Below are 26,394 nucleotides of genomic sequence, written 5' to 3'. Positions count from 1 at the left end.
AGACACTGGGCTGGGGGCAGGGGAGGAATTTCAACATGAAATGTTTTGTTCATTAACAGAGAACACAGGGGGAAATTCCCTCTCTGCCTGGGCCTGGGCAGCCCAGGCCGATACTCAAAAGCTATTGTGAAAAATCAGGTCTGGGCTGCAGCGAGCAGTGGGGGTTATGTGGTGGGGGACACACAGGCGTTCTCTCCTCGCTTAGACTCCTGACTTTCAGGGGTTTCCTGAGCCTTAATCCTTCTTCCTTTCTGGGATTTGACTCCCAATGTCTCAGGTTGCCCTCAAACTTCCTTCTTAGCAAAACAGGAGGAGCTGAGGTTAGACTGGAGTTAGAACTTCCAGCTACAGAGGAAGGAAGGATGTCAAAGGGAGGAGAGTAGGCCTTGGACCTCTCCAGATAATTTAGGGTTCGGATAGAATAGGCTGGGACGGGTAGGCAGCAATCTGATGGGGCCTGGGCCGGGGTGAGAGCACCTCTCTCTCCCAGGGTGGCTTTGGAGGCCCTGGGGAGGAGGGGAGAGGAGATAGCAGCTGGGGGGTCGGGGGCCAATTCCAGGCTAAATACAGGATCCCCCATTAAAGTTCCAGCCCTCTCCCGTTCTCCACCTTTAGGGAGCCTTCGCCCTTTTCCGGTGCCCGAGGTTGGCAGGGTCAGGGCGCACTTAGGCCTCCAGCCAGCGGCCAGATTCCAGAAGGGGGTCTGCAGGATGTGGGTCTTGTCAGTGGGCCCTGGGCGCAGCCTCAGGATGGTGTTGGGAGCTGTCTCAGGATGGGGGTGACTCCTCCCTGGGGGGCTGGGCTGGACCCTGAGTGTGGGGGGTGCTCTGGGCCCCCCTCCCTGGCTCGGCCTGGGGCTGTGTCGGATCGGGTTTCTCGGCGCCTGGAGCCTCCGCGAGGCCGAGCTGTTCCCGAGCCCCGGCCAAGCCGCCCCGGGCGCTGGCACTGCGTGAGGAAGCAGGGGGGTGAGGGGGAGCGAGGGGGGGCGCGGGCGTTTACGTAACTGCAACCGCCTCCCGGAGCCCGCCCCAACCCGCCAAATCCCAGAGTGGGACTTGGTGTGATTGAGAGCGTGTGTGGCTCTGCGTGTGTGCCTGTGGGACACGCGCTGCGGCTGAGTACATGGCTGAGTGTGTGACCGTGTGTCTGTGTGGCTGTGGCGCATCAGTGTGTGATTCCGGGAGTCCCAGAAATCTTCTGGGACCTCCAGCTCCCAGCCCCGAGCAGGGGACCCTGACTCCCAGTGCGCCACAGTGAGGTTGAATATACACGTGCGACTCTGAGACTGGGTGTGTGGCTTTACATGACAGCGTGTTCGTCATTTGTGGGTGAGACAGAGAGCCTGTGTGTGAGTGATAGTAACTCTGGACAGCCAAGTTTGTGCCGCACGGTGGGACTTTCTGTCGGTAGAGCAGCTTAGAAACGAGCAGAGCACCGTTTCCCGAGGAGCACAGGAAAAGGCAGACCACGGGAGACGGGGTGGGGCTCTCCTTCCTTGAGGACACATCAGGAGAAACGGGGAAAGGTCCCTGCTACTCAAAGGCTTGGGATGACACGGTCGACTCCAGGGGTGGGGGGTGATCTAAGTTTAGGTCACCTGCTAGGGTGGAGCCAAAAGTCCCGCCGCAGAGCCCTCTTTCACTGTGGACGTAAAACGCCGGGGACTCAACGTCAAGAACTTCCCCCAATTTCCCAAGGCCATTCAGGGTTATCAAATCGGGGATCCCCATCACTTGCAGGGCACTACAGCTCCGAACTGTGGGCATTATTTCCTGCGGCCCCGCACGAAAGAGAGAGATGGTGAAGACGGGGTGGGGCTGGGGGGAGGGTGTTAGTGAAGTGGGGTTTGGCTTAAGGATAAATGCGCCATGACAGAGAAGGGGGCTGGTGCAGAGCAGGGGAGGCCGGCGATACGGGCTCCTAATAAAGCTGGGGAGGAGTCAGGGCCAGCTCCCGCTAGGGCTTTGAAGGCCCGCCTAAGAAGCCCGGCTTCGCCCCATGGTAGTGGGGTCCGGGAGGGGTCAACGCCGAGGCTTAGGAAGCTCCGAAGCTCGTGTGCAGATAGGGCATTGGAGGCGGCAGGAGCGGGGACCCCCGAGCAATCTGTTGCCCAGCTCAGGTGGGAGGAGAATCGGTTCTGGGCCAGGCGGTGGCGGCTGGAGCGAGAGGGGGCCGCACCCCCGTGGTTCGTAGGTGGGCGCTGCCTCTGAGCAGCAGCCTCAGCCTGCGCGGGAGCGCGCGTCCCGCACCGCCCGCCAGGTGTCGCTGCGGCCCCGGGGAAGCGGGCGCGGCCGCCGGTGCTGCGCCCGGACGAGCTGCGGATCGACAGACGCCGGGTCCGGTCCGACGTGCGCCTCCCGTCCTCGCTAACCCGGGACACACCGACCCGTGCGCCTCCCGGATCCCGGCTGCCCGGCGCGGACCCTGCTGCGGCACCCGCGGACTTCGGCACTGCCGACGGCGGCCCCCGCGTCCCCGGGCGGAGGGGGGACGTCGGTTCGGCGCGGAACTCCCCATCGCTCTCAAGCGGGCAGAAAGAGGCCGAGTCCCGACACCGGGGGGTCCGGGGGTCCAATCAGCCCACCAGTGACCGCCCATCTCGACGCCCGGCCTCCCCTGAACACCCAGCCTCGCAGGCCTGGTTTCGGCACAGGGGGAGGGGCGCTTCCCGACTCCCCCCCCCCCGCCCCCCCCCCCCGCCCCGCAGACCCAGTCGCTCAGCCCCCGCCCCTCTCGGTGCCCACCGCCTGGTCCCCATCCGCGGCCCCGGGACCTAGTGGCTGCGGGCGGGAGCGGCCGGAGAGCGCACACCTACTGTGGGTGGGGGGGGGAGGGCGGGATCTCAGCTGGGCGCCGCTACTTCCCTGGGTGTCCCTAAGCCCCCGCCGGCCCTCTCTGAGCCACAGCCCCGGCTGACCCCTGCGGGTTGCACTGGGGGGATTCTGCGGCCACGGAAGTGAAAGTGAAAAGCCCGGGCAGTGGCGGGAAGAAGGTTTTTCCTCTGCAGTGGGAGTCCCTGAGGCGTTTGTTGGGAAAGGGCCCGGGCGCTCTGGGCAGCCTACTGGGGAAGAGAGTGAGGAAACAGCGAGAAGTTTCCTTCCCCTCTCCCCGCCCCCAACCCGGAGCTGCTCCCCCGAGGGGCAAGGCACGGGATTGTGGGTCAAAGGTCAGGTGAAAAATCCAAGGGGTGGAGATGGGGGTGGGCCGCTTGTTCCCCGCCTCTGCCATCCACCACTTTCTGTTGCGCTCTCCCGTGGCCTCAGACGTTGGTCAGGTTGTCTAACCTTAATCCCCCCTCTCGTAGCCAGACCGGAGGCCCGGGGGCGATGCAGTGAGCACGCCGGCCCCTCAGAGGCCCAGGCTGCGAAGGAGAGCTCGAGGGTGGACCTCCACGCCAGACTCGTGTGCCCTGCGCTCTGGAACTGCCCGTCCTGGCCAGAGGGCGCACCCTCCCGACCCCTTTCATCCCAGCGGAGGGTTCTCCCCAGGCCCTAGATCCCGGAGTGGGGAGGAAGGAGAGGGTGGTTGTGGCGGTGGCACTGGAGACTCGGTGGGAGGCGAGGGCCTGGGCTCCCAGCCTGGTGCGTCCCGGGTCCTGGGAGCGTAGAGCCCCCTTCCCTCCGCCAAGGGGTGTATGTGTGTGTGACCGGGAGGGGGGCATTGCTGGCGGCGGTGGGAAGAGGGCAGGGGCGGAGATGGCTGGTCTCCTCCCCCCAAAGTGGGGCTCTGGCTCGCGCTCCTCTCACCGAGATGCCGGCGGGAGGGCCGGAGAGTTGGCCCGGGGTGTGCCAGGCTGTCGGTACGCGGCAGTCAGGGCCTGCATGTGCGAGTATGCGCAGCCGAGACCTGGCCAAGGCTGAGTGAGGGTGAGTGTGAATGAGCGACCCAGGGGGCTGGGTGCGCGCCCCGCGGCCCCAGCGGATCCGGCCGAGTGGGTGTGGGTATGCATGCGCTCGCGTTTCCGAGCCCCGCGGTCGGGGCTGCGCGTGAAGCGCGGGGGCCACAGCCGTCTGGAGGGCGTTCCCGAGAAAGGGCGAATGTGAGGGGTCCACGCATGCCAGTGCGGGTGACTGTGCCAGTGGGGGGAGGGCGCGTGCCACCGCGACGCGGGTGGGAGTCCGGGCTCACGGGCCTGCGCAGGGTGAGTGTGCCCGCGCGAGCTGACCGCGCGTGCCAGGCGCGGGAGCGTGCCAAGGCGGGGGCGCGCGGGGACCGTGGCAGGGAGGGGGTCGTGGCGCGCGGCCGCGGAGGCGCGGGGAGACAAGGCAGGAGGGGGAGGGGAGCGAGGGCGCGCGCGGCCGAGCGGGCGCCCGCGGTCACATGGGCGAGGGAGGGAGGGAGGGCGCGCGCGCGCGCGAGGGAGGGAGGAGGATGGGGGGGTTAAAGCCGCCGAGCGCCGGGGAGCCGGTGCAGAGCGGGCGGCGGCGGCAGCAGAGGCGGCGGCTCCAGCCGGCGCTGCGCGGCGCGGGGCTCGGCGGCGGGATCCGGCAGCGGTGCTCGCGCCGCGCTTGCTGCCTCGCTCCCAGCCGGGGGCGGTCGAAGGGCGAGGCGCGGAGCCCCGGCGGCCCGAGGGCGCGGTGAGTACCCCGCGGCGGACGCGCGCGGCCGGACCCTCCAACCCTCGCGCCGACCGGCAGACCCGCGGCCCGCGTGCGCGCGGGAAAAGGGGGGGACACGCGTGGGCCCGCGACTCGGGGGGGGACGGGAAAGTTCACGGGAAACTTTGCCTGCAAACTCGGGGGCGGGGGCGCAGGAGAAGCGGCCCCCCACGTCCGGGCGCGCCGGGGGCTGGGCGTGGTGGTGGTGGGGGCGGACAGGCGGCGGGGGGGGGGTGGAGGTGGCCGGGGCTGATTGTCCTAGCGTCCCTGTTCTCCCTCACCCCGCAGCAGCCCGCGCGGGGTCTGGGAAAATTCCGGAGCTGGGGGGTCGCAGGGACCCCCGCGCACCGGGAGGCGGCTTCGTTCTCTGGCAGAAATCTGGACTTCAAAGCGCCCAGGGGTGTGAACGGACGGTTGCGCGTCTGCTAGTGTGTGTGTGTTCGTGTGAATCTGCTTGTGTGAGTGTGTGCGCGTGTGTGTCGGCGTGAGCCTGCCTGTGGTTTCCTCGTGAGTCCGCCTGGATGTATCTCCATGTAGTGGGTCTCCTCCAGTGTGTCTTTGTAAGTCTTGTTGTGTGTCCGTGTGAGTCCGCTTGTGGTGTATCCCCGTCTCTTTGTGAGTCTGCCCGTGTGTGTCTCCTCCGGTGCGGCTCTGTGTGAGCCGGCCTGGGTGTCCCTGTGCTGCTTGGAGTAGTGTATCTGCCCGTGCGTGGGGGCTGGGCCGAGGGGAGGTCACCAGACGGACAGCTCTCCTCCTCGGCTTCTCTCCTCTCCTCTCCCGAGCCTCTCCTCCTGCGTCTCGCTCTTGCTCGCTCTCTGGCCCCCTCCCCCCTTCAGTAGCTTCAGGCAGGCAGGACTATTTCACGCCTTGTTGAAAATTCAGGATTTTCTTTCTCTTTCCACCTAGTCTCTTTCTGTCTTTGAGAAGCGTCTGTGTGTGTCTGTGTGGCTGGCAGCTTGTCTGCAACACTGGGTGTGTGTCTGCATGCCGCTGTTGGAGTGCGTCTGTAACACTAGTTGTTTTGCCTGTAATACTTGGTATACTTGTGTCTGTGTCACTGGGGGTGTTCATGTGGCTGTAATCACTGAGGTGGTGGGGGTCCCAAATGCTGGGTGTGTTGTTGCATCTGTAATTGCTGTATGTCCAGGAGGCCTGAAACACTGAGGGTGTTTTTGTGTGTCTAGCTCTGGCTGTGATGATGTGCCATTGCACGTGTGGGGATGGGGCTTGAACGATTGGGTATTCCTGGGGTGTAGGGCTAGCCAGGGCTTGAGGGGTGGAGGGGCCTGTGTGTCTCAATAAAGTCTACCTCCCTGTGTCCACTGTCACAACCCCCACACATCCTCTGGACTGGTTCTTGGTGCTCCTGATCAGCGTAGGTGATGTGGAGTAAAGCTCACACTCCATCAGGGCTGATGCTCCAGCTGGGATCCCAAGTCTTATACAAGGACTCGGAGCTTAAAGTTCACACTCAAGACTTCTTGGGGCTCTGGAATTCATACCCAGATTCACACTGGGACACTTAGACTCATGTGGACTCACACTTACGTTCCAGTGCTCATATCCAGCTGTGCACTTCAGTCCTGTGGTTCACCCCCAGGCTCACGTTGGGACTCTAGGCTCACACACTCAGATTCGCATTTCTATCCTGAGGCTCAGACTGACATGGAGACCTAGGGCCCACACTCAGACTCACACCAAGACTCTGGAGCTTACTCACATCCACACTTACATTCTGAGGCTCCCACCCAGACTCACACGGCTACCCTGGGGCTCACATGTGAACTCAAGGACACATGGGACACTGGGGTTCATAGACTCACACTCAGACTCACACTAGGACTCTAGTGCTCACATGCAAGATTCTCACTTCCATCCTGGGATCGCTTAGGAACTCAGTGTTCACACACAGACTCACGTGGAGAACCTTAGCTCACATTCAGAGTGCCCTTAAGACCAGGGGCCCACACTCAGACTTACACTAGGACTCTGATGCTTATACTGACTTCTATGGGAATCCTGGGACTCACTCTGAGACTCACACCTCAGTCCTGGAGCTCACACTCAGGTGCACACTGGGACCTGGGTTCACACTCACACCTATACTTCCATCTTGGCGTTCACACTGGGACTGACATCCCTGGCGATTACGTTATACTCGCTTCCATCCTAGGCTTATACTCACACTTGCACGGGACCCTAGTGCTCACACTCAGACTCTTGCTTCGCATGGGGGCCCTGGGTTATGCTTCCCTCCTGGGGCTCACCTTCAAACCCACACCAGGACTGCGGTGCTCACATTCCCGGTGGAGCTTAGAACTCATAGTCAAAGACACCCGGTTCTTGGTTTATGGTGTATGTCGGGACAGTTCAGGTGAGGAACAGATTGCTGCAGGACCTGTCTCCTCCAAAGTGGGGACGGGAGGGGATACATGCTTGGTCATGCCCCTCACTTGGGCTGATGGAGAGGGTGGTGGACCCAGGTACACCGTTCTGCCTTTCCTTCCACAAGAAGACTAGGCTCTTGGCAGGAAGGTGTGAGGGGCTTCCTGGTACAGGGGTGATATGTACTCTCCGAGTCCCCCCGTGCCATGTACACACGCATGCCCCTTAAATAGTTCACAGCGCCCCCTCTGTGGTAGAGAGGGTCAGCTGTGGCGAAATAAGACACATCCCCCAAGACGTTGCCCCCATTCCAGTCATCCTTAGGATGGGAGGGGTGTGAAAACTGAATTGGTGAGGGGTAGACTTCTGGCTCCTTTGACCCTTCCAGGGGGTTGAATCTGATTCTAGGGAGATGGCAGCCCCAGATGTGTGGCGAGAAGGTGGCTGGAGGAGGAGACTGGACTGAACGCACCCCTCCTTCTCTCCTCTGCTCTGGCTGGAGCCGGCAGGGGCCCAGTTAAGCTGCATCTCCCAGCGGCTCCTGGAATGCCTGTTGAGTCTCACCTGGCTCCAGGGTATGCCCAGCTTCTCCACTCTGTTCCCCAGAAGAGCAGTAGCGCCCCCCACCCCGGGGTGGGGCTGGAGGGAGGCTAGGTTGCAGCCAACCCTAGGACTTCACCTGCCTTGGTGACACTGCCCGGGGCTTTACACGCCCTCCCGTTATGGAGGCCAGTGGGTGGAGCTGCCTGAGGGGCACTGTCACCCCAAGGGAGCCCACACAGTAGGGAACTGGCCCTCAGGCTCAGATGGCTCCCTGTCCCTGAAGGGGACACATGCTCTCCAGCCCCCCTAGGGAGGTGGGGGGCTAGGAGGCAAGGCGCTCTGCTCTCTGCCCCCCCATGGCGGGTTGAAGTGTAAATGAATCGGAAACATATGGAGCGGATTTTCTTTGAAATGCAGATGGGTTGGGGGGGACCATGTGTGCCTGGTTTGGGGGGGGTCCCAGAGAGCAAAGAGACTGAGGAGAGCTGACCCCTCCTCCAGACCCACCATGGGGTGAGGGGAGAGGGGGAGACCTCAGCTGTGTAAACTGTGGCCCTGGGTGACCACACCCACCCGGGCTCTGGCTTCCTGTGGGGAGAGCCCCGGGGAGACAAGGGGTGCCTGTGGGCTGAGAGCACTGAAGTCATCACCCCCTTTACCTCTATGGAAGGCAAAGAGAGCCCCCAAAGCACAGAGCCACGCTGGATTGGGGTCCCCAGAGCCAGGAGCTCCAGGGGCCCACGTAGGGGAAGGGTCAGACCCTGCTGCTCCCAGAGGCTGGGGCAGGAGCCATGGTGGAGGGAGCTGGAGTCGGACTGCCCTGGTGGCTTCTGGTCAGCGCCAGGGCCCGACCTGGGGTTGAGGAATGGACGGAAGAGTCCTCGGGCCTGCTGGAGGGGGCTGGTTTTCAGACCCGGAGCAGTCAGTGTGTCCCCCTGTACGCTACCCCACTTAGCAAGGCTGCAGTGGTTGCCAGTGAGCTCGCTGGGGCCCAGGGCTGGGTCTGCCTTGCTCACTGCTGTCCCCTGCCCCCAGCACAGAGCTGGCACACGGGAGGAGCCAGTGCGGAGTTAACAGGACACCTTTTTCTCTCCGTTCAGGCTGCGTGCTCCTGGTGGGCAGGACTGCATCCTCAGCTCCCGGCACAGTGCCTGGCAGAGATTCGGTGCTCAGTGCATGCTGAGGAATGAATCATTGGGTGGGACACGCCGCGGGGAGGGGGGACTCTCTGGGGTTTGTGGCTTGAAACCTAACAGCCTCTGTTGCATACCCTCTGGCTCCAGTGACCCGAGTGATCTACAGGCTAGACTAAGGGAAGGACTTCCCTGCACTCAGGGCAGGAGTGCAGAGGACAGGCAGATTCTTCCTTGAAAAGAGCTGGCCTAGGGGCGACTGGGGCCAGCAATGACCCTGATTCTGTGGCAGAGGTCGGAGGTCACCTCTGTCCTCTCTCCAGCTTTAGGATTTTTCAGAAGGTTGGAAAGTCCTTTTCTTCCCCCCCCCACCCCCCCCCACCCCGTGGGTGTGAGCGTGTCCCTTGCTCTCTTTAGGTCTGGGTTTCTTAGACTCTAGCTGAGGCAGTGGAGCCCACCTCTGAGCCTCCAAGGCTGGGCTCTGAGGTTGTTTAGCTGCTCTGGGCACCACGGACTGCCCGTATTGGTTATTAACGTCTATTTGAGAACACAGGGTTCAGATCCTAAAAATACCTTGTCCGGCTGGAGCCTAGGAGTTGCCGACCTGGGCTCGTGTAGCAGTGGCTGCATCTTGATCCGATAGATGCAGAGCCAGGAGAAACTAGGAGAATGTGGGGAAACTGAGGCAGCATGGATGGGAGATGCACAGGAGACAGAGCCTTTGTTTTGCATGGAACAAAGGTTTATAAAATGAATGGTGCCAGTTAGTCAAATTATGGCAACATTTAGGGAAATCTGTTATCCTACACTGCAGAGAACTTCCTTCTCAGAGAGTCTGGAGACGCATCTGATATCAGACATAAAAATCAAGGAGTCAATAGTAACCATTTCAAGTCCAGCTTCAGGATGGTCCAAAATAAGTGTGTGGCGAAGAACAAATCTTCACCAAGTAGCTTTTTCTGAGCCACTGCCCCCATGCCTACCTCCTGGACTCCTTCCCTGTAGCCCGAGTTCCAGTGAGGGTCCTGCAACCCCCCTTTGATAGCCCCCTCACCTCTAACCCCAGGCCTCTGTGTAGCCCCTCTCCCCAGGAGAGGAGCCGCACAGTGGTCCCCAAAAGGTAGGAAGAGTCCAGCCTATGAGGGCAGATGCCGTGTGACCTTGGCCCGTGAGCTGACCCCTCTGGGCCCCTCCATGAAATCTCGGGGTGGGGGGCCTGGGCCCTGGCCCAGGCCTGGAGAGAAGGCGGTTTTGGCACCCATCCAGGCTCCTGACGTCAATGACTCTCCAAATAATGGAATCAATATTTGGGGGGGGCAAGCGTGAACCAGGCCCCAGCGATTAGAAACAGATCAGCACAAACCCGCAGCTGATTCTGATAGAGCTGCCTTGGAGAGCGAGGGTGGGAGCCTGGAGAATGTGGACCTAGGGGGCTCAGGGATGGGAGGTGGAGCCACCAAGTGTCCAGAGTGTGAGGGTACACGAGTGGGCAGAGATTCTGGGCTGCCTGGGTTGGAAAGAGGGGCTGGGGACCCCTGTACTGGTCCCTTCTTCCTTTGAGCCTGTGGGGTTCCCGGGCGTGGGGAAGTTAGTGAACGGAGACTTCTTTCAGCCAGGGAGTTATAGAGAGTAGGCCAGGGGAGTTCAGAGTTCCTCTCTGCGCCCCAGCCCTGGGCCTCTAGACCGTATTAGGGGCCACAGGTTATATTCAGGGTAGGGGTGCAGTTCTGAGTGAGACCTATGGAAGATGACCTTTTGCTTGGAGGCAGAGGGCATTCATGCAACATAGAAAGATGGGTATTCCCCCTCAGACTGGGAGGCGGGCCTCGTCCATCAGCCCGTGTCCTCTCAACCTCCTAGAAGGCAGCAGGTGAGGGTGGAGGAGGTTATGGGGTCCATAGGGGGCTGGCCTGGCGGCAGCTGACAAAAAACAGGAAGAAGGGCTGGGGGAGCGGCTGTAATTACGGGGCATTTATTATTAATCAGATGAAATTGCTGGAAGCAGCTGGTGTAATGTGCGTAGTGATACAGACTCTGCATGCCCCCCAACACGTGCGCACACACTTACACACACGCCACACACGCCACACACGGCTTGAGCCTTGTCTGCTTTCACAGTTGTGTTCTTATGCAGGTTGGGTGGCTCTCTCTGTGTCTCTGTGGCTGTGTCCGATGCTGTGGATTTGTCTGTGCTTTTTCAGGGCAGCCTGTAGCCTGCTCTCCCTCTGTTGTCTCCTTTCCCACTGTCACTGTCAGTCTTTGGCCCGATGGCGTGTTTCTCTGTCTCTGGCTCCCTCTTTGGGCCTGTCTCTTGGTGTGTCTCTATCTGTTACTGTGAGCCAGCCTGTCTCTAACACCTTGGTTTAGTTTCTGGCCACCTCTCCCTGGTTGGTGGTGTCTCTGCATCTCTGGGCCGAGCTGGGTGACGTGGAGTCCTTCTCTCGTGTTTAGGCGTCTGATCTGGCCTTTGGCAGATACATCTGGGACCTGTGTTAGGAGGACAGGGGCAGCTGGACCCTGAGGATGTCCTGAGGTCTTGTAGAAGGTGAGGGCTCTGTTAAGTGACTGAGCCTGTAGAAGCAACATGGCCTTGGGTACAATGCCAGCTCCCTTACCAACTACCAGTTGTGTGACTTTGGGCAAGATGCTCTTGCTCTCTGAGCCTGTTTCCTCATCTGTAAAATGGAAACAGGATTACCTCCAAAGGTGGTTTTGATGACTGAGTGCAAAAACGTAGATTAAGTACTTATCATAGTGTCTGGCTCATCTAGGACCCTGAACAAGTGGTAGCCGTGCCTGTCATTACTGGGAAAGGCACTGTGCAGGCACAAGAGAGATCTACAGAGGCAAACTGGTGTAGCAGACAGCCTTTGGAACTGGACTTGGACTCAAATCTGTGCTCTGGAACCGATCAGCTATGTGGTCTTGGGCAAGTTGCTAACCTCCCTGAATCTCCACTTTTTCAACTGTCAAGTAGGAATAATAATAGAACCTACCTCATGGAGAAGTCATGAGGATTAAATGAGATAATGCATATAAAGGGCCTAACACAGTTCCTGGCACGTAACAGATGCTCAATAAATCACAGTGGCGATGAGACAGAGGAAGAGGATGGTGTGATGGTGGGTGCTTATGCCCTGCTGGTGGCCATGTGTCTCCGTGTGAGCACGCACGGGAGAATGTGTGTGATATGGAGGTACTTGTGTCTGTGAACTGGTTGTGTGGGGATTTTGGATTGTGGGTGTGTCTGAGTGTGGGTCTGTGTGGGAGTCGGGCCACTGGCTTCTGGCCTCTCTCTTTCCGTGTGTGTCAGAACCTTGGGTCAGCAAGGTGTGCTGGAGGGAGTCTGCACTGCTCCCAGCTTTTCCTCTTCTAGATGCTTATCCGATATCTGCCTCAGTCTCCCCTTCTCACAGTGGGGTTGTGAGTATGGAGTGAGCTCTGAGTTGGATTAAGGCCTGTGGCTCCTCTCTGACCTTTGTGCCCTTTGCCCTTCTAGAATCCAGCCTTGTCCCGTCATCCCGCCCCCTTGGTTTGGAAGTCTGGGGAAGAGTTTGGTCTGGAGGAGGAGGAGGAGATTGATGCGCTCGGTGTGCGGCCAGTGGTGAAGAGGTAAGTGCTGGGGACCAAGGCCAGCAGGTCAGTCTCAGGACATCAGGCAGGTGCAGGTGCGGTGGGGCTGGAGGTCTGGGGACATGAGCAGAGGAAGGCCTGTGACGCGTCCTCCTCGTCCCTGTCTTTCTTCTTCCTCCTCTGTGTCCTTCCTCCGGAGGCTTTTCATGCCCCCATCATAGGCCTGTAAAGGGGAAGAACTTTCCCCAGTCATGCAGGCAACGGCAAAGCCAGGTCAGAAAACTGGGTTCTGTCCTGAGGGGCTGCAGCCTGGATGTGAGGTATGTTTCTGTCTTGTCGCCAAGCTCCCTCTGCCCCCAAAGCATCTCTGTGGCTTAACTGGGGGAGCAGCCGGGTTTGGAGGAAATGGGATGGGAGGTCAGAAAGTCCAAAATCTTCTGGGGCCAGTCGTGGGGCTGGGCCTGACTCTCCCCGCCTTTTATTCAGGCCAGGCAGGGCCCCCGGATTGGCAGCCCCGGGGTGGGGGTGTCCAAGGACTCGAGGCGCTGGAGCGAACGGAAGGGCCTATTGTCCAAAACCCGCCAGAGGCCCACAAAGGCAGGCGGGCTTTTCATCTCAGCTCCCAAACAGACTGGCCATTTTCCTGGCCTGGGAGTGGGGGGGCACTGACCCTTCAGCACTAGGACTAGGGTGTTGTTGGGGGTGGGGTGGGGTATCCTAGGCTGACACATGGCCATAAAAGGGACTTAAAATGGAGCTGGGGTTGTGAAGAGGAGGCGGGGAGGCTCCAGAGGGCTGCAGAGAGTTAAGCTTCCATCTCACTGTTCCCAGAGGACCCAAGGACACGGAGTCGGTATCTGACAGAAGTCTGGATTTACACAATAATAGATAATAAATATTTATTGGGGGCACACCTGGGAGGAGTCTGATGGCAGTTGAGAAAGTGAGCTACTGAGCTGTGAGGGCACATAATCCTCCCCCCAAATTGGGAACACTTTAGGGAGCCGGAGCAGGGGCTGGAGAAGAGAAGGCTCGTGGTCAGGCAAGGGAATGGGCTCCCTGCAGCAGGAGGGACTGAGGCCAGACGCAGGAAGGACTTCCTGCCAATGAACAGTAGCTCAGATGCCCTGACCCTGTCCCTGGGGATCCCGGAGGATCGCAGAGAGCAGGGGAGCTGGAGAACCCCCCCGGGTTAAGGCTGAGGCAGCTTCTGTGGGGGCCGAGGAGGAGGCCAGGAGGGAGACTTGGCAGTTCTGTCCACCCTCCCCCACCAGCACCTCCAGCACCACTTTAAAAACAGCTTTTTAATTTAACAAAGTGGATGAAAAACTGTTTTTGGAAATAAAAGGTATCTGCTGTCTCCCAAGCTAGCGCTCAGCCCTTACCGAGAGCCTCTCTCTGGGTTTCTCCCACTGCCGGTGGCTCCTTCCCCCTCTCTCTGTCTCTGTCTCCCTTTTTTTTTTATTGTTTCTGCTCCTTGGCCCACAGCTTCCCCTCGGCCTCCCGTCGCCCCCTCCCTGCCGTGTCAGCCTCTGTGGGAGTCCCATCCTCAGTCTCTCATCCCCATGTCTCTGCATCGCCTTCTGTCTCTCCTCTCCCACTCTCTCTCTTCCGGGGCTTGTCTCTCTCCCCTGCTTCGTCTCTGTCTCCCAGCCTGTCTCAATCTCTGTCTCCCTTCCCCCCCCCTTCTCCCCCAACTCCCGCTCTAAATGGGTCTATTTAAAACACCCGACGCTGCCAAGTCAGAAAAGCTCTCCTGATAAAGCGCATTAGGCGGAGGGAGGGAGGAGGAGGGAGCCGCGGGCGGATGGATTGATCCAAGCCCGTAACCCCATTAATCAGGCATCGTGGATCCCCCTCCCTCCCCCAGCTTCAGCCCCTTCAGAGCTAAAAGCCCCTTAAATATTTATCACCCCTCCCCCATGGGGGCGAAGGGAGGGCTGTGTGGCCCTTGGTGTGAGCATCCCCAGCTGCCTCCTGCCCCCCAACTGTATGTGTACACATGTGTGCATGAACACACATGGGCATGTGCTCATGTGTGCATGCATGGGTGTGCACACCTGACTGCCCAGGGCCCAGCTGCCTTCTTGCCCCCTGCCATCTGAGCAGCCTGGTCCCCTGGGCAGCCCCTGGGGACCCTAGGAGTCTGGCCTGGCTCCTACCCCTCCCAGAAGGATTGTGCATGCAGAACAGGGAGAACTTGGGGTCACTTGGGGGGTCCTCATGCCCCCCAAAGTGCCGTCACTGGAGGACCGGGCAGCATTGCACCGTCATTCTCAGAGGGCAGGAAGGTGAGCTGGGGTTCAATGCCCAGATTCCCCAAATTCCCAGTGCAAGATGTAACTTGGGGAATGAAGTTGGGGACTCCATGCTCCTAAAGTGCAGGAAGGAAGAGGGGCTGAAGTCCCCCATTCATTCTCAGAGAGCAAGAATAGAACCTGGGGGCGGGTTCGGGCCTCCCATTACCCTCAGAAATGCAGGAAGGTGACCTGGGCCTCGGTGGGAGTCCCGTCATCCCCAGAGAGAAGGCGGCTGCTCTCAGGGGTGACAGGGGACTGAGTCCCACATCGCCAGCCTGCTGAGGCCCCGGCAGCAGAGGTCAGCCCTGAGACAGGCAGGGGGCTGTCGGAGTTGTCCCGAGGCGCTTTGCCCCTTGCGGGGGAAGGGAGGCCCTGGCTGGCCCCGGGGTGAGGAGGGGCCGGCCTGGAGCCGGGAGGGTCCCTTCCCCCTCGCCTCCCCCTGCATCAAGTGCCACATCTCCTCCTGACTCAGACAATTAGATTCAAAGGATGACCTCACTGCCTGCCGTCCCTCACTCGCTCCTCCGCTCGCCCGCCCGCTCGCCCGCCGCGCGCCCCTGCCTCCCTCCTCCGGCCCGCGCGCCCCCCCACCCCGCTCCCTCGCGGCCCGGCCCCTCGCCCGCCCGCGCCCGCCGCGACCCTCGGGGCCGGGACGCCCCAGCCTCCCGAGCCGCCCGGCCCCGGCCCCGGCCCCGATGCCCGCGGGGGGCCGGGCGGACCACGCAGCGCCGTAGGCACCGACGGGGCGCCTGCGCGGGGACCCAGGTCAGTGGCCGCGCGGCCGCAGGGCCGGAGAACTTGTCACCCCACCTCCGCCGCCGCCGCGACGCCCCCGCCCGCCCGCCTCGGCGCTTCCCGCGCCTTCCTCGGCCCCCGCCCCCCGCGGATGCTCGGCGCTCCCCCTGCCAAGCTGTCTCTCTCTTCTCCGCTGTCTCCCCCCGCCGCCCCCCTGCCTCTGCAGCCGGTGGGAGGGACTGGGACTTCCTGAGGTCCCGGGGATGGGGCCGGGGCCCATTGGCTGCAGCCGGACCAGGCCTCCCAGAGAGGAGGGGGCTCTGGCTATGTCCATAGGCCTGGGGGAGGGGACCACCATCTGGGTGGGAAGGGGGCTACTGAGAGAGAGGCCCAGGCTGTGGGGTGACACGCAGACTGTGGGGATGAGCTCCTGATATCTTTCTTTTCTCACATCCTGTGGGCCTCTTGCCTGGCTTCAGTTGTCCCCACCTCCTAGCCAACTCAAGTCCCCACTGCCTGGTTTCATTTGGCCCACGTCCTTCGGGGTCCTGCGGGGCCCTGTCACCTGGTCCTCTAGACCCTGCTGCCTGCCTGCCTTTGTTGCCACTGCCTGCTTTCCAAAAGACCCCCGCCCCCCCGCCTGGCTCTCTGGGACTGCCCTGCCTGGCTTCCATGGAGCCCTTGTCAGGCTGCCTTCAGGAGCGGGCACCAGGGCCCAAGCTACACCTGGAGTGGCAAGTGGTGAGGATGTCAACAGCATTGCCAATTGTTCCTGGGTTGGGGCCTGGCCAGCACAGCCTGGATTCCATTCTGCCTGGACAGCGACACAGCGTCCCTCTCTCGTGATGGGGACGGGGCTGCAGGGCCCAAGGACACTTTGGGATTCTTGTCCTCAGTGGTTAGTTAGGGGAGCGCCAGCTTGGCCAGTGCTGTCCCCATCTCTCTTTGGGCCTGATGGTGATGACAGGGCTTTGGCAGGGGCTGGGGATTGAGGGCGAGGCCCCATCTCCTTCCCCTTCCTGCTCCTCCTGCAGCTAGGGCTGACATGCTGGTGCCCTTTAGACACAGAGAGGTTTTGAAGAGGCCTGGGATCACACAGCAGGGAGCTAAGCTGAGGGCTGCTGCTGTTCACCATCCTTGGGGGGAGGGGGGGGTGCAGGCAGAAGGGGCCCGGGGGGTGGGCTGGTTTCTAGGGTTTTCCGGCTCCTGCTGCTACCAGTGCCACCATCTCTTCATCCAGGGGCTTCCTCACTCTTCCTGTCTGGCCTGGATCTCCCCTCATTCCCAAATGCTGGTGAAAGTGGGTTTAGGGGACGAAGGAACTGCCAAGGGAATAATCGTCTATTTCCTCGGATTTTTAGGGACCAAAAAGTTCCTCCTTCCCTTCTCTTTCCTGCCTTAGGCCGCTCTGAGCTACACCCACTCCCACCAAGTGCAGCCCCTCAACCCCAACCCAAGGTCCCAGCATAGAGTGACTATTCTGAGTGTGTATCTGTGTGTTCCCACCGCCAGGTGTGGGGATGTGAGAGGCGGAGGGTGACCGGGGGGCTCTGAGTTTGCGGAGGTGCAAGGGTGTCTGTGTGGAAGATGGACTGTTCCGAGTGTGTGATGGTATCCATATGTGAGATCGTGACTTTTTGAGTGAGTGCATGTGAGAGTCTGCTTGTGTGACCATAATGCGTGTGTGCACGTACACCAGTGTGTGCAAGGCCAAGGCAGCGGTGTCCACATGGGAGGCAGTGATGTGTGGCCGCGATGGCAGACTCTGTGTGCCACTGTCTGCGAGAGGCCACCTGGGTGTGTCTGTTGAGCTCTGGCTGTGCGTATGTGGAGCTGGGGGCTTTGGCAAGCCCTGCTGGCTGGTAGTGAGAGCCCAAGTGTGTGCTGTGTCTTGGGTGAAATGAGCCCTGGGTGCTGGGTGACCCTGAATTGCTGGTGTGTGTGTGTGAGCATGTGTGCATGTACTCATGCCTGTGTTTACCCATCAGGAACAGATTGCGCTGGCTTCCCCACTGTGCGGAGGGGAGAAAGGGGGAGGAAGGATGGCTTGCTTTGCCCAGCAGACCGGCAGCTTCCTCAGAAGTGGTGTGTGCCGTGTGTGTGCACATTAGGGGTGCAGGGAGAAGAGGACACTGTTGCACCAAGACAGTTGAAGTTCCTGTTCCCCCCACTCAACTCTGCTCTGACAGAAAGACCGTCTTCAGTTCCTTTTCTTACAGACCATGCTTCACAGGCACTGTTGCCCCCGCCCCCCACCCTGTGTGTGTGTGTATACAAGCTTGCAAGCATAGGCCTCTCTGTGTGTATTCGAGGGTGTGTCTGCACCGTAGCAGTGATGGGGCCAGAGGTGGGGTGTAGTGGGAGATGCTGAGGCAAATAGGTCTTTCTCCTGGCCCCCACGTCTGGAAAGCTATTCTGTCCATCCTCGGTCCCCATGGAGGGCCCTGCAGCCTCCCTCCTGCCCTGGCCTCATCTGCGAGCCCTCTCCCCCGTCGGCTCCGACCCTGCTGCTCTGTCCCCCCTTTCGTGGAGTTCTTCCAGCTGTCTAACCTTCCGCTGCAGCGTTCTGTCCTTCCAAGAGGGGCAGCCCCGCTCCCCGCAAACTTAACCTGACTGGTGTGTGGGCCTTTTCTGGGTGGAGGGGTCCTCCTGATTCTTCTAGAAGCCTGAAGGGACTCTGGACTGGGGTTCGGGGGTAGGGGTTTGGCACTTGTGCCTCAGGTTCTGTGAAGCTGTCCAGAGCCCATGTGCCTAAAGGGAGGATTTGGACTTACCTGCTCCTTCCTGCTCCCCATTTGAGAGGCAGGGGATTGGACCAGATGACTTTTGAGGGAGAAAGCCCAGACCTTTTGCACCTAGAGGGCTGCCTAAGCACAGGTCTGCATGTATGTGCGTAGACAAGCCTGTGCCCAGGACAGCAGGCAGCATGCAGGGCCCTGAGTGGGGCTCCCATGTGGGCACGGGCTAGTGGGGTTCAGATTCTCACCTCCTCAGACACCTCGCAGCTGCCCGGCCAGGCCCATCATGTGGGCCTTCCCCCCACAACACGCCCGCACACACGTGCAGCAGGGCACGCACATGCTGATCTCAGGGTCCCCACGGTGCAAGAGGCTGGGGGTGGGGGGTTTGCGCACTCCGAGTCCAGGCTGCTGCCAAAATCCATCGCAATCTTGTCCCCCCCAGGCCCCCATCTCCGGCTGTGTAGGTCACAACAGCAGGTGCGGATACCCACCCCCCCAACTCTCTCACATTGGGCCGCCTCCTTTTCCACAACCTCCGCCAGCGCTGGAGCTGGGGGACCGCTCTCTCTGCCTCCCTCCTGGCCCCCCTCCCGCTGGTGCTCAGCTTCTCCTGCCCCTTCTATTGGGGGAGGAGGGGCCCCATGTTTGGGTGGGGTCCTTTCCCCTGAGCACTGGGGCTTGTCCCTGGAGTGGGTGGGGATGTGGTAGCGTAGGAGGAGATAAGGCTCAAATCCTGAACTTGGGCATGGCTTCTGGCTCCTATGCCACTTGGGGTGGGGGCACCAAGGGCTGAGAGGAGGGCCAGGTGTGGATTCAGAGAGAAAGGAGAAAGAACAGAGACAAGAGACTCAGAGACAGGAGGGAGAGACGCCACAGGGAGTGGGAGTCCGCTCCATGGCCAGCCGGCCCCAGCCCAGGAGCTGGCCTCTGACCCGGGCCCGCCCCCTCGCTGGTGGGGGGCCTGCCGGGCCAGCTGCCAGGGGCCAGGCCTCCCTCCTCAGCCTGCCCCCCCAGCCTCTGGACCGCTCAGGCCTCTGCCCCCGCCCCCACCGCCCACGCTGTCCAGGCTGCCTAGGCCTGGTGGGATCTGGGGGCCTCCCGGCCTCAGCCCCTCCTCCCCCTCCTGGAGCTTCCCGCCCGCCCTGACTATCTCTCCCAGGCTCCCCCTCGGCCGGGGCTGTTCCTCCCTGCCCACTACGTCCTTGTCCCTGGCCCTGCCCCTGCTGTCTCTCATTTTCTCTCTCCATCTCCAAGGGTAGGTGTTTTTTCTCGCTCTACCCTAACCCTCTGCAGGTCTGAGGCCTCTGTGTTCCCCAGGCCTTTGCATGCGTGTCCTGTTCTGTGTTAGTCCATGCGTGTCCTGTCCTGTGTTCTTGTCTTGTTCCCAGGATGGGTCCTCCAGGGCCGCTGTGGGGAGAGGGGAAGGGACGGTCCCCAGAACCAAGAGTGCTTGTCCTGCACAATGAGGGATTCTGAGGTCTGAGGGGGACTGGAAGCCATGGCGATGTCACTCTGGCCCTGCACTGGTCAGATGCCTCCATCAGATGTATGTTCCTGACCTCATCCCGAGCCATGAGGGGAGTCCAGGCCAGTCACTTTCCTTGGATTGCAGTTTTCGGAGGCACTACATGGGGCCTGCCCACTCATTCATGGTCAGGCTCGATTGAGCCTTCCTGACCCTCAGTGTACCCACACCAGCCAACACCCTAAAGCTCAGAGCACGCTGCTGCCCATCACCACGGACACTCAGGGCTGGGCCCCAGTCAGTGGCGCTTGGAACCCCCCACCCTGCATGTGGCAGGGGTTCCTCAGGGTTGGGCTTGTGTCACCTAAACCACCTTCTCCTTCTGCAGGGATGAATAAGGGCTCTCCAGAACTCACACCTGCCCTCCCTCAGGTTCTGTCGTCAGCTGGGGAGGGGTGAGGGAGGGGGCGCAGGTCACTTGGGACCTTGCTGGGGCTGGCCAGAGGGGTCTTGGGCCCTGGATCCTAAACCAGACTCAGAAATGGGGTCTTTGAGGTCCCTGATCTGGAGTCTGTCACTGTGTCTGTTGGTGTCATTGCTGGTGACTCTCAACCTCCATGGTGCCAGTGTTACTGTGGACTGGTGTCATTCTGTGACAGTCCATGTTACTGAGGTTGACCGTCAACATCTCTGTGTCACCGTGGATGTCACCATCAGTGTTACTTTCTCTGACTGTCGGTCTCATTGCCTCTTCAATTCTGAGGTTACTGTCACTGTGAGTGTGTCAGTGTCAACAGGTGTCATTGCCCTGTTGGTGTCATTGTATGTGACTGTCACTCACTACATCATTGTTACTGTAGTGACTGTCAACACCCTGTATGTCATTGTCAGCTGTGCAACTGTTGTCATTTTCACTGGGCGTTGTCACTGTGTAATGGTGTCTCCGTGTCCCAGTGGGACAGTGACAGTAGGTTGAGGGCCCCGGATTTGTCTCTTGACGTGTCACTCTGTGTGTGTTGTGGGGCTCTGCGTCAGGAGAGGTGCTGGGCTGCTTGTGCTGACGGGGTTTGGGCTGCTGGGTGCCGTGCTGTTTTCTTGCTGGTGGGGTGCCCTCTGTTCCCTCATTCTGGGCCCGGGGCTGGAGGCCAGGTTGGCCCCTGGAGGGTCTACAGAGAGCCGGGGCCAGTTTGCATAGCCTTTCTCTGGGGCTTTATGGGATTTATGCTCCAGATCTATTCAAGAGCCATGGGGTGTGGATTCGGAAAATTCCTGGGGAAGATGCTCTTTGCCCTGGGATGGGTGGCCTGAGGTGAGCTAGGGCCAGGCGGAAGTGGAGCCTGCATGTCTCTGGCCTTAGCTTCCCTACCTGGGAACAGGCCCAGCTGGGACAGTGAGGGAAGAGGGAAGTGAAATTGGCCTGGGGCTTTCTGGATCTGCAGGGACAGCGGTGGGTGGGGTTTTAGTCCACCCTTATCCCCAGTGCTCCTGGCTGTGCAGGCAGAAGTCCCACAGCCCCCAGGAAGGCCCTGCTCTTGTCTCAGATCATCAGCGAGTGCTGCCGCACCGACACTGTCCTCCCCTCGCACTGGAGGAGATGAGTGGGCTTAGAGAGATGCTCTGGGGTGGGCACAGAGACCCTGCCAGTGTGTCTGTTGTTCTCTCTGGGTCTGTCTCTCCTTCTACCATTGAACCTCTGCCCATCTCCTGTGCTCCCCAGCTCCCTTCCCACGGCTCTTCCATTTCCCCCATCTGGGTCTCTTCTCGTCCCTCTGGGTCTCTGCTCATGGCTTCCCCTCCCTTCCTTGCCTGTTCCCCACTCCTGGGGTCTCTCTCTTTGCTGGGTGCTGTGAGCCATGCAGTGTCTGTCTTGGTACCCCATCCCCCACTCTCTGCAGCACTTGCTCTCAGCAGCGCCCGTCTCCCATGGCTGCAGCCCCGTTGGCCCAGGGCCCGGCCCTTACAGTAACTCATCGGGCTGATGGAGGCGACTTTGATGAGGAAGCCACCCCTCCCCCAGCAGGGGCCCAAGAGTGTGTGTGTGTGTGTTTGCTTATACGCATGTACACCCATGCCAGGCTGTCTCCTTGCCCTCACTCCCCAACAGGGACCAGGAAGGAGCTGGGAGCAGAAGGCCACTCTCTCCCTCTTCTGCCGTCCTGTGGTCTAAGCTCCGTCTACTCTGCCTGCCCATCTGCCTCCCCCTGCCCTGGTTCCTGCTCCCACGTGGTGGGCACTGGGCCTGGCACTAAGGCGGCATATCTTCCTGGCTGTGAGGAGAAAGGCATGGGCAGATGGCAGAGATGGAGGGGGAGAGTCTGTGGGCTACCTGCAAGGTTGAGATGGGGAACCAGGTAGGCATCCAGCCTCTTGTCGCTCTCCCCAGCACCAGCTCTGAATTCAGACAGCCCCGGGTTCCTTTCGGGGCCCCACTGCCTGCTGCCTGTGCCTTTAGCCATTGTTGTAACCTCCTAGGCCTGAGAAGTAGCTGACGAAGGGGGCGTGGCTGAGGGTCAGGAGCCAGGCCAAGTGGTAGCTAAGGCCCCAGGAGTCACTGACGTGGGAGGGGTAGCCACAGCCGCATGGGGCCTGGAGAGGGGCTGTGCCAGGGAGGGGCAGTCGCAGCACCTGCAGCTGTGGCTGGAGGAAAGCCAGGTGCAGATGAGGGGCTTGCCTGGCGAGAGGCGAGCACAGCAACAGTCAGGCAGGCGCCCTCTCCCATAGAGGAGCCCCTGGAAGTCAGATTCTCTCCAACTCCCCCCCCCCCCCCCGCTGCTACAGGCTGACCCCCGCATTTGTCTCCCCCTGCTGTAGCTCTGTCTGCAGTGTCTCTGGCTGTTTCTCTGGCAGTGTTTCTGACAGTGTCTCTGGCTGTGTCTGGCAGCATGTCCGACTGTGTGTCTGAGTGTCCCTGGCAGTGTTTTCAGTGGTGTAGATACTTCCTGACTGAGCATCTGGCTGTGTCTCTGGCTCTCTCTAGCTGTTTTTCTGGGTGTGCGCCTGTTTGTGTCTATCAGTTTCTCTGGTATTTCTCTGCCTGTGCGTCAGGCAGTTTCTCTGGCATGGTTTCTGACAGTGTCTCTAGCTCTCTGGCTATGTCACTAATGGTTTCTCTGCCTGTGCTTCATGCTCTTTCTGGTGATATGTCTGCTTGCATCTGGCCTAGTCTTTTACAGGTTTCTGGCGGGTCCTTTGGTTGTGTGTTGGCTGTTCTCTGACCAGGTCTCTGGCTGGTTATCTGGTTATGTCTACCTGTTTCTCTGGCTTTGTATGATTGTGCCTCACAGTCTCTCCAGGATATCTCCACCGTGTTCGGAGCTGTTTCTTTGGGGTTCTGTCTGGTTGTTTTGGGCAGTGTCTGGCCAGTGTCATCTCTGATGGTGGCCCTGGTTGAGTGTCTGGCCATATCTGTCTCTGGGCCTCTGCTTCTGTTGGTTGACAGTCCCCCTCTCTCAGACTGGGGTGAGAGGGTCAGATTTGGAGCCTTTTCAGCAGGAAATAGTTATTTCTCTGCCCTCAGGTGTAAGCGTGTGCTGGGGGAGAATAGGAGGCAGCTGGACCCATCCCAGGAAGCAGGATAACAGGGAGGGGGGGCCACTGGATCCATCCTGGCTCCTGGGGACACATCCTGAGTGTGCTTTGTCTACCCACATGGGTGCGAATAGACAGTGATGCCCATCTGCTGGGCTAGGGCCCCCATATGGCTGCGGCAATGTATGGGCTGGGACCCCTGACGAGGACCTCTTTGTGAAACTCCCTCCTTCTTCTCTTGGTTATTGGTGTACACTGAAGCAAGAGCCACATCTGACCTCGGTCACAACATACCCCTGTCCTGCTCTACTGCGGTTCTGAACTTCCCACAACCCAGTGGCAAGGCCCACCGGGAGGGGAGTGCAGATCTGAGGGGCTCCTGAGCATCCAGGTTTTGGGCTTTCTCCCCAGGAACATGGCAGGGGGCTTTCTATTCAAGGCAATTTGGAGAAGCACAGACGTCCAATTAAGTTAAAACATTACCCTTTCAGTTTGTGATGTTTGTAGCTAATTAGCCAACCTCACCAGTGAAGTTATTATTTTTTAGAAGAATGGCCCTGGCATTACCAATGTTCTATAACTCATCCGTGGCGGACTGCATCCTGCAGCCAGCAGCCTTATCGAACAGCAAACCACTGTAGGTTGCCTTCTGCCGTCTTAGCAAACCTTTACCTACGGTTGCCCATAATGTTGCTTTCTGTTGCTTGAAAGAGGATCCTGAGCCCTATTAAGAAGGGCATTTGTCTCAAGGTGCCCTGGCTGTAGGGCTGGGATTTCCCAGTCCTGCCTGAGAGCAGGGGGGGCTCTCCAGGAAGTTCCTGCCTGGGCTGATGCTGCCCCTTCTCCTGCCACCCGTTTCTCCCAACAGATGGCCGCTCCTGTCCCTTGGGCCTGTTGTGCTGTGCTTGCTGCCGCCGCTGCTGTTGTGTACACCCAGAGACACAGTCCGCAGGGTAAGTGCTGGGTTGGGGGGCTCCCTGCTGACCCCCTCCTAGAGCTGAGAATGAACCCTCCTTGGCACAGCTGTATGTACCCACCCAAGAGCCACACAGTGGCACATGCTGGCATCATCACATGAGGGACGTGAGTCATATGACACTGATATGCAAGGTGACCCACTGAAGTCTCATAGACACAGTCCTCCAGTCACTCCTAGGTGGTCTCATGGTGATGGTATCTCTGGCCTGAGATATCTGTTCCTCTGCCCACTAGGGTGGATGTAGGGTACAGGCAGGTGGGATGGGAGTTGGGGATGGCTAGGGCAGGGACCTTGGACAGTATCTGGTGAAATGGTGTCCTCTGGGGGCTCGTGGGGGTTTGTGAGGGGCACTGAGAGAGACAGTGGGCAAGACTACTTCCCCTCATCCTAGAGGGAAGATGGGGACAGAGACGGTAGACTGGGAACAAGGTGTGGGGCCAGGCAGGGTGAGCAGTAGGAGAGGGCTGGCACACTGAAGCAGGGGCAAGGTCTGGCAGCCGGAGTGGTTGGAGGAGGCAGGGATTGCTCAGGCTGGGCCTTGGCAGCCTCCTGCCCTCCACGACCGCTTGTCCCATGAGGGCTGAGTCCTCCCTGCAGCCCACAGGCCAATGAGCTCACCTCTGCTGGGAAACAGGTGCCCTCTTAAGTCCACCACCAGCCTTTCTACTGCTTTTGAGGCAGCACCTCACATGGCTACATCAGGACGAGGTCTGACCTCAAAAGCTCTCCAACAGGCTCTGAGTGTGGGGAGCTCCCCCTTTGATGGATCCTGCACCTGACCTCAGTGGGGTTGGGTAGAGGCTGAGAGGGTGGGGACATCTCAGGGGCCCAGGCACAGAGCAGACCTTGATGGTTAAGTTCTGCCACCCTCAGGCTGTAGGTTCAGGAGGGCAGGGGGTTGAGGCTCCTGTGGCCTCTTCCTTGTGAGGCCAATACTGGGACCCGGAGAGCCTGACCCTCACTGGCCTCTCCTCAGGGGGGAAGGGGTGGACGGAAGGGAACACCAGGCCAGCCTATTGACCTCGCCTGCAGTCAGCCTGCCCTGGGCTCCTGTGCTGACCCCACCTGCCCGGGCCTCCCAGTGGTCACCCCCATTGGCCTGGCCCTTCCCCTGTGTGTAGAGGCAGAGCCACATGTGACCAAGGCCTTGGCATAAGGCCATATCTCTGAGAGTGTGTGTCAGACTGTCCTTGTGCGTTAGGCTGTGGTCTTGTGTGGGTGTGACCATGTCCCTGTTGGAGAGCGTTTCTCTGTGTGGTTGTATCCTTGTGGGCTGTGCCCCGTGTGTGACATTGTCTGTGTGTGACCATGCCCTTTGTGGGGCTGCTTCCTTGTGGTTGAAACTGTACCCCGCCAGTGAGTGTGATTGTTTCTGTCTCTTTGTGTGTTTGTGTCTCCTTGTGTAACTGTCTCCCTAAGTGTGAGACTGTGTCCCCGTGTGTAAGTCTCCCTGAGTGTGAGACCATGTCCCCACCTGTAACTGCCTCTGGGTGGCAATGCCCTTCCCGTGCATGCACGTGATCTTGTATCAAGTGTTACCATCCCTGAAGTGGGACAGTGTCCTTGTGTGGCTGTGACCTTGTGGACGGTTGTCCTGAGTGTGCTTGTTCTTTGTGGTGACTGTCCTCGTCCTCTGTGTCTGGTGATGTGAAGTTGCTTGGGACGCCCGGGAGGACTGCTTCCGGTATGTGGTCCCCATGTGAGCCCGTGTGCGCAGGTGTGAGGGAGCCATCGGCTCTGTCCCTCTGCGTTCTCCATGTCCATGACCTCATCCTGTCTCTGTCTCTCATCCTGGCTTCTAACAACCTTTTCACAGCTGATTCCTTCAGCGCATTTGTCACCGCGTCAGGGCCAAGAACCCCATCCTCCCCCTGCTGCTTGATTTAATTTCTGAAATGGACAGCACATCAGTAGGGGCACCCACGGGGCGGGAGGAGAGCTGTCCAGAGACAAAGGATTAAATCATTGCCATCTTTGGAGCTGTTGCATGGCTGTGTGTATTACCATTGTTGTGTTAGTGTAGCAGTTGTGACACTGTGATTGTCATGTCATGTTGCCCCCGCCGCCTCTGCGTTGTGGCCTGTGGTTGTCTTCTGTCATTGTGTCGTCATTTTTTCACGCCTGCCCTGCCCTCGCATCGTTGGTTTGTCACTGTTGTCAGGTTGTTTCCATTTCCTTTGTGAGGCGGACAAGGTGTCGTCGTGGGGAAGTGTAATCCGCCACCACTGTGTTTCTTCTGCTGTTGGGCGGCTGTTTCCTTGTCTTGTGGTGAGACCTGCCACGCATCTTAAAGGACCATCTTGGGTCCGAGTACGTTCTGAGCTGCTGTTGGTCAGTGTCGATGTGTTGCCGCTGGGACCATGATGGCCACACCCCCTCCCCAACGGTCAGTTTTCAACCTCCTCCTCAGGCAG

General features: G+C 59.9%; 1 protein-coding gene across 6 annotated transcripts in view; it reads left to right on the top strand.

Annotated features, from left to right (window-relative positions):
* The first annotated feature begins 1,873 nt into the window (after positions 1-1,873).
* CNTFR (ciliary neurotrophic factor receptor) overlaps positions 1,874-26,394 on the top strand; it is a 39,872-nt gene continuing 15,351 nt past the window's right edge. The window contains exons 1-3 of one of the 6 annotated variants that reach the window (XM_023627501.2): positions 1,874-2,119; positions 12,159-12,271; positions 23,870-23,954. In XM_023627501.2, coding sequence (XP_023483269.1) covers positions 23,870-23,954 — 85 coding nt within the window. In that variant the 5' untranslated portion in view covers positions 1,874-2,119; positions 12,159-12,271. Of the gene's footprint in view, positions 2,120-3,731; positions 3,942-4,382; positions 4,578-11,430; positions 11,782-12,158; positions 12,272-23,869; positions 23,955-26,394 lie in introns of those variants that run through there. The other 5 variants (XM_014735516.3, XM_070248787.1, XM_023627499.2 and 2 more) reach the window with 5 other exon arrangements.

Source organism: Equus caballus, chromosome 23 (assembly GCF_041296265.1).
Source record: "Equus caballus isolate H_3958 breed thoroughbred chromosome 23, TB-T2T, whole genome shotgun sequence".
NCBI lineage: Eukaryota > Metazoa > Chordata > Mammalia > Perissodactyla > Equidae > Equus > Equus caballus.
The sequence above is the reverse complement of the archived record's forward strand: the minus strand, read 5'-3'. Positions and strand labels throughout refer to the sequence as shown.